This window comes from Apaloderma vittatum, unplaced genomic scaffold (assembly GCF_000703405.1).
Source record: "Apaloderma vittatum isolate BGI_N311 unplaced genomic scaffold, ASM70340v1 scaffold1958, whole genome shotgun sequence".
In the NCBI taxonomy this organism is placed as follows: domain Eukaryota; kingdom Metazoa; phylum Chordata; class Aves; order Trogoniformes; family Trogonidae; genus Apaloderma; species Apaloderma vittatum.
Genome location: NW_009730007.1, coordinates 804 through 8,430, shown reverse-complemented (window position 1 = coordinate 8,430; position 7,627 = coordinate 804). Strand labels below are relative to the sequence as shown.

At 38.7% G+C, this 7,627-nt stretch overlaps 1 protein-coding gene across 1 annotated transcript; it reads left to right on the top strand.

Annotated features, from left to right (window-relative positions):
- Positions 1-546: 546 nt before the first annotated feature.
- Positions 547-945, top strand: LOC104277841 (short transient receptor potential channel 4-like; the record flags this gene model as incomplete). Its single annotated transcript, XM_009874616.1, has 1 exon — positions 547-945. A coding segment is annotated over exon 1 (378 nt), but the record flags the coding sequence as incomplete, so codon positions are not given.
- Positions 946-7,627: the final 6,682 nt, after the last annotated feature.

Sequence of the window (7,627 nt, the reverse complement as noted above, 5' to 3'; positions counted from 1 at the left end):
CCCTGTGAAAGACCCAAGCCATGCTGGAGTGCTGGTGAGATAATTTGTGCATCTCAAAGTGGTCTTAGGTACCTTAGATGGGCAACTGAAGCAATCTCTAAGTGACATAACTCCTACCACAATCAAGCTTAAAAGGTGTAAGTGCCGTGTAGTCTATGAGCAGCAGCAACTGTGTATGAGTATACTCTTAAACTGTGGGAAACATGAGGTAGTGGAACTGAATGATGAAATTAAGGATGAAGTGGAGCTGCACATTTGGTGCAAACTACATTATACTATATCATCTCATTTTTGCCACAGGTCTAAGGAATAGGTACAAGTGAATGGTATGCTGTCAGATATGCTTTGACATGGTAACAGGGTTATATGTTTCCGTGTTTTGCTGGTGATTTTACAAGTTCTGTCGATAGAGATCATTTATACTTATTTCAACGTCACATTTTAGCATGAGTTTTAAATACTTATGTATTGCAAATGTTAATTTTGTGTACTATATCCCTCAAATATATTACTGTTTTAATCTTTCTTTTTGTCTTGCAGAGACAAAGTATTAGAATGGCATAAAATATGGCCCAGTTCTACTACAAAAGAAGTGTCAATGCTCCCTACAGAGATCGTATCCCTCTTCGTATTGTACGGGCAGAATCCGAACTGTCTCATTCAGAGAAAGCCTATCTGAATGCCGTGGAAAAAGGAGATTATGCCAGTGTAAAGAAAGCTTTGGAGGAAGCAGAAATTTATTTCAAGATTAATATTAATTGCATCGATCCCCTGGGAAGAACTGCACTCCTTATTGCAATTGAAAATGAGAACCTGGAGCTCATTGAGCTGCTCTTAAGTTTTAACGTATATGTGGGAGATGCTCTGCTGCATGCCATACGAAAGGAGGTAGTTGGTGCCGTGGAGCTGCTTTTAAACCACAAGAAGCCCAGTGGGGAGAAACAGGTATGTGCACGATTTCCTTTAGGTTTGTAGTCTGCTCTAATGAAAAAAGAAGAATTGTGAAAAGTGAGTAAGCAAAAAAAAACCAAAACCAACCATCATCTTTTCACACAACTGTTTAAAATCAGAAAATCACTGACTGATTCTGTATGCATTGCAAGCATTTGTGTTTTGCCATCATAGAATCATAAAATGGTTTGAGTCAGAAGTGACGTTTAGAGATCATCTAGTCCAACCCCCTGCCATCAGTCCACAGATCCATTATATTTCACGTCTTATAATTACTTAGTTTATACCTTATAGCTGCAAATTTTACCAATGAGAAGCTGCAATTTTTTAAGATTTAGTGTTTTGTTTTCAAAAACTTTCTTTAACTCCTTAAAGTGTGTCTTAAAAGTATATAGTATCTAACATGTTCAGAGTAATGCTATGAAAAACATTGAGTATTTTTCATAATGATACACGTTATTCAATATTGTTGTTGATATTTGTTCTTATCATTTCTACACCTAGCCTGCTGATGAATAGCATATTTGCAGATACTGATGAAGAAAACTATAAAGACAACACAGAGTCATGGGATGGTTCGAGTCAGAAGGGACTTTGAAAGATCATCTAGAACAACCCATCCACCATGGTCAGGGATGTTTTCCACTAGATCAGGTTGCTCAAAGCTCCATGCAACTTCCAGGAAGGGGGCATCCACAACTTTTCTGGATGACCTATTCCAGTGTCTCACCACCCTCACTGTAAAAAACATCTTCCTTCAGTCCAATCTAAAGCTACCTTCTTCCAGTTTAAAGCAGTTGCCCCAATATTACTCCGTGTGGAGTCTCACAAGAGCAGAGTACAGGAGGAAAATCACCACCCTGCTGGCCATGCTTCTTGTTGGGCAGCCCAGGATACAGTTGCTTTTCGGGGCTGCACATTGCCAGCTTATGTCCCATTTTTCATCCACCAGTATCCCCAAGTCCTTCTCCACAGGGCTGCACTCACTCCCTTCATGCCCCAGCCTGTACAATACTGGGGATTGCCCCAGCTCAGGTGCAGGACCTTTGAAATGGCCTTGTTGAACTTCATGAGATTCACATGGCGCCCAGTTCTCAAGCCTGTCAAGGTAATCTCTGACATTCATCAAATCTACACAGGTCCACAAGGCTTATCAATTTAATGTAATGCAGTTACATGAGATCTAGCTTCAAGTAAAAAAGGGTAAAAAGCATCCTTCTTACCCTCAGCCTGAATAACAAGCTTTTCTACTTACAGCTGAGTGAATTGTTAACTACCTTCTACATAAAGCCAGATTTGGGCTCACTTTTAACAGATCACACACAAATCCTCCTTCTTGGGAAACTGTGCAGTAAGAAAAATCAGACTTCTTCAAGTGAGATATTTTCATTCATTCATACATGGTAAATGTGATACCTACTCCCCCTGCACTGCCTTAAGATCTCTCTAGGAAGTAGCTAACCTCTTGCATATCCTTCTCATTTTAAGAAACTAGTGGAGACAGGATAACATATCCCATAAATTCTAATACTCCTACTACTCTTCCAGGAAGAAAAAAACCTTTAAAATAGTTATAATATTGTATTATATTTTCATCTATTTCATTTTTCGTGTATTATAGGTGCTGTATTAATGTATTTCAGTGAATAGTATGTTGAAATGATTACAACTCTTTCATAGATAACGCATACAGTATACCTTAATTAAAGGATAATGTACTTGCTATGGATAGAAATGCAGATAATAGGTAAAGACTATAATTTTTCCTGGTAAAATAACATGAATTCTATGCTTTTTTTGTTATGAAAAGAAAGAAATGTAGTAGGTCTTTGTACAAACGTGTGTGTCTGCCTTCTCTTCTAGACAGTAAAAGCAGAGCTCCTTTATAATGACAACAGATTTATGTCAGAGACAGGGAAGAAAACTAGATTCACTTCATGTCTGGCTCATTTCAGTGCTTCTCAACAGACAGTGCAGATGAGAATGGAATGTATGAGAATTTCTCAGTGCATAGGCCTATACCAAGTCAGTTAAACCACCAGGGTCTCCTTTCTCCAGCCTCTGTAGTGTAAGTTGCCATTTGCAGGATGGAGTTCACCTCACTCGATGGTAGCCATCCAAAGCTGTGTCTCATCTCTAATCTGGCTGCCTGGGCTCCCCTAACCAATGGAGAAAAATGGAGATCCCTGGAGAGCAACTCATGCTGTCTTTCTCAATTACTTGTCTTAAAACAGCATAAACCACTTTCTGGATTAGCTAGAGAATGAGCCTGTGAATTTACCTTACACTATGTGCCTAAACATCAGGCTGTTCTTAAAACTCCTAGGACTACTTTTTGGTATGTGCCACTGATACTGTAATGGAAGTGCTTGAATACAAATAGGAAAATTTGCTTTTGGTGAACTTCACAAAAGACAAATGCTTTCTGGGTGCATACTATGCTGCAGAGCACTTTGCTCTAAACTAGAGATTTGTTTTTTGGGCTAGAGCTTAAGCTAGAGCTTAAGTGCCAGACTCCACTCCTGACTGATACGAAAAGTGCTGCTTCTCCTTGTCTTCCTTGGCTTCCCAGGTTGCACTTGCTAGGGATCTTCCCATTACTACAAAGGTCCATTTGTGCTTGTGTGAGGCAGGGCTGGCAAATGCAAATATTACTTACAAGCCAGTGCATGTCAAAAATTGTCTTTAAACAAGCAGATTATTTACATGCACATGCTGTTATTTACACTGGGGATCCCAACAGCCATTAAGCTTCTATGTGTGTCATATGCTTAGGTAATCACATTGGTTCATTTCTAGGAACTGGTCAAGCTGAAGAGAATGTAAATGTGAATTACATTTTTGAAGTGATGCTGCAATGAAGCAGATACAACTGTGCATTATTTAATATCATTAAAAGTACCTGCTGGCTGAAAAATCATTGCAGTAGGCTAAAGATCTAAAATCTGGATGTTTAGAATTTTATCCTAAAATTTAAATTTTCTGTGTTTAGGCAGAAAAATATGTTTTTTCTCTGGAGAAACAAGTTCCTTTTAAAATTATTTCAGATTGAAGCTTGACTTTTTTGGTTACTTCTGTTTGTAAACATTTGCCATATTGTTTAGATGATGACTCATTTTTGGACTCTGCTTTTAATAACATGATATCTTTGCCTGTTTGCTTTTCCTTCTTTGTATAAAGATGGTAATGTGTGGTAAAATCCTGGCCCCTTGAAGTCAGTGGGAGATTTGCCATTGATTCAGTGAGGCCAAGATTCTAACCTGGTTCAAGCTGGTTTGTTTGGTTGGTTGGTTGGTTTTTGCCCCTGATAAAAAGTTCTTCACAGAGGAGACAGATAATAAGGAATAAGAAAAATACATGTGCTAAATACAGCCAAGATCAAGAAACAATTTAGATTCCCAAATATTTCATTAGTGATGAAAGTTATGAACTTTCAAATGCAGAAAAAAATGTTTTACAAGTAAATTAATTACTTCTCACTTTTTTTTTGTATTCATGAGATATTATATTTTTAATGTGTAACTAATTTCAGCTTCACTCTCATACAATAATGTACTTATATTTGTAAAACCAAAAAGAATTTTAAGCATTGGTTTTCCTATATATTTCAAGAGCCCATTGACAATGTCAGAAAGCCAGAAAAAGATAGCCTCTTGTATCAACAGAAAGCTAGAATTCTTCAGGAGAGCTGAAATGCATCTTTTGAAATAACTGATTTTTCTCCAAAATTTAATTCTTATAATATTAAAATGTTCAAAAAGAAAAGGAGAAAAATGTGAAATCATGTTAATTCTGACCAAGAATCAGTGCATTTAGTTAAAATAATATATTTTTGGAAAAGTTTTCCACCTAGTCTCTTCAAAATTAACGATGTTACTCTTCAATACTTTCTCCTCAGAAAAAAACAACAACAAAAGTACCCAAACAAAACCAACAGTCAGATCTTGTGAAAGTTATATCTAAACTCTCTATAGTCTACTGACCACTCAGCTATTGGACTCTACCTAATGTCTATACATGATGTGCTTTGCATTTCAAAGACTGTATTGGTTACAGTGGGGTTAAGCTGATTATCAGTATAGGGATACATCTGATGCCACGTGGTGACTACTGATGAAGTGTGTTTAACAGTTTTAAATTGTATTCAATTCCTACTGTTAATCAGTTTGCGAGTGCGTTTTTTGTAGTATACAACTCAGGAAAGGTTATTTTGTCACTTGCATTATATTTTCTACACTTTTTTAGCTGTACCAGCCTCCAGAGCACATGTAAAAGAGAGTAACACAAATTAAGGTAAATGAGTTGGGGAAACTTGTCCAAGTACTTTTAAATTACCAGTTCTTCAAAGCCATATGTTGTGAATTATCTGCCAAGACACTCGTTGCTTACTTTGATGGATAGTTGAATGCCAAATCAAGAGGGGGGGGAAAAAAAAAGCTGTTCATCAAAATTTAGCATCTGCAGATTTTTTTTTTTAATCTTGTTAAATTACATGCAGCATCCACAGATGGGATGGGGGTTACGTAGCATAAAAAAATTAGTACCTTTATCTGAATCACAGCACGGTCTACTGCTTGAGGAACACAGGCATTGATCTCGGGACAGATGGTTGACCATCTAGATATGCGTGACTTTTTGGGGAAGACTAAAGCAGAGTTGTAGCTGTCTTCTGAGGATGCTACGAATCACGTAAGTGAAGCTTAAGTCTCAGCTATTAAACTCGAATCTGTGTAACATTGTATTAGCTGACAGTCTAGATTTAGGGCATAGGAGCCTGACTGCAATGTTTATGGGTATTTATGGCTAACAAAAACATGTGGTAGTGCTTTTATGCCTCCCTGTACACTATTAGATGTTGATCTTGTGCAGCTGTGGGTATTTTTATAGGTGGACACTCTAGAAAGAGTTTTCTGCAGATTTGTGAAAAAACACCATGCTAATGCCAGACTGGCATTTGCAAGCATGAGAGAATTGCTGGAAGAAGGAGGACTTTAGGACAGGGAGGGAAGTGACCAAAGTGACACGTCCCTGGTTTACTCCTTCTGTGGCATGGAAGTTATTTAGTGTGTGAACACTGCTGTACACAGAAGGAATGTCATGGTAAGAAGGTGGAAGCTGTCAGGCTCCAGCCTGTGCAGCTTTCTTCCAGTTTGGAAATAAAAAGTAGTAGCCGTCAAGGCAGTTTGGGAGGAAAATCTCCTATATAGCGGTTTATTCAGTCTGTTGAGTCCTTTTGATGCATGGATCTAATGTCACCTTTGCACTGTGTTCATTGTGTTGTCTAAATAATGGGGAAAAAAATAAGTATTAGAACGGACAAAACCCAAACCTCCACAACTTAAAATGTACAGATGTGCTTCTGAAGGACTGAAAGATGCAGCATTTTCCTTGGTGAAGAGTATAATGCGTGCAGGCACCAGAGACAGGATGTAAAAGTCTAGCATGTAGTTAGGAAGTGGTGAAAGATACTGATACCTGAATTAGTGTCTCAGGACTTTCATCAGTTTTTACTATCTTTTCAAGGCTAGAAGTTAGGTAAGATGGAGATGATCACAGCTGGGATTGTCAACACCACCAGGATTACAGTGGACTTGGAAACTTCCACCTACCCCAAAGCACTATATACTCACTTTGCAAAATACTCTTCCACTACATAAATTCTCCTCCTAGCTCTCAAGCTTTCTACAAACCTCGTTAGCTACTCTTTGGGTTGCACTCAGAGCTATGAATTCAAGTTTCTGATTTCATTAGCAGGTTCTGAGACTTTCTCAGAAAGAGCATAAGGATAGTTGCCTTTTTTTCTCTCTAGAAAGACTGTGAGCAACCCTTCTTTATCAACATTTAATGACCTCTTTAATAGTCTCTCAGGTTGTGGCAGGCTTTAAAACTGGGATATTCCTGAGCAGCTGAGTGAAAGGTCTGGTGTGTTCTTAGCCTTTATCTCCGAGGGAAAGGACTGAAATGAAAGAGATTAAACTTCTGTGTAGCAGCTAAGGACAGCAACCTGTGATTATATGCTTTTATGTTACAAGAAAAGTGGCATCTGGAAGAGATGGTTGAGGCAAGAAGTCATATATAAAAAGATGGCAGCTATGATACCTTGCAGACCAGATGTGAATCTAGGAATCTAACCCCGCCAAACATATCCTAATGCCGCTGTGTGCCACATGCACAAGGCTTGCAAGGAACATTTTGGCTGTGTGTGAACAAGAAGATCCAGGATGCTTTGGAGTTCCTGGGCCCCAGGTTGCGTGGTGGCAGCATCTTCACTCCGGGAGTGACCAATTTATCATCCTACATCTAGGTGTTGAAAGACCTAGCAGAAAGCTACAGGGAGGTCTGGTCAGCCCCCTGATCTGGATGATAGGCAGATCAGCACCTCAGATCTTGCTCTGGCATTTATGTGCTACTCTGTTAACTGCCACAGCGAACTCTTGGACAGGAAGAGTTATTCAGGTGGATCGGTAGGAAAGTTTACTATCTTGGGACTTTTTGAGAGTGGGGACAGAAGGGGCATTATTTTGCTATTTTGCAGAGGCTGCAGTTATAATTCATAAATCTTGGCATATTTATCTGATTGATAATTAGTTGGAGCGTGGGAAGGTGGAAGAGGAAGTGCTGACTATACAAGTTGTCTTCCACTTGAATATGCTGCATGCAATTCCCATCAGAATAA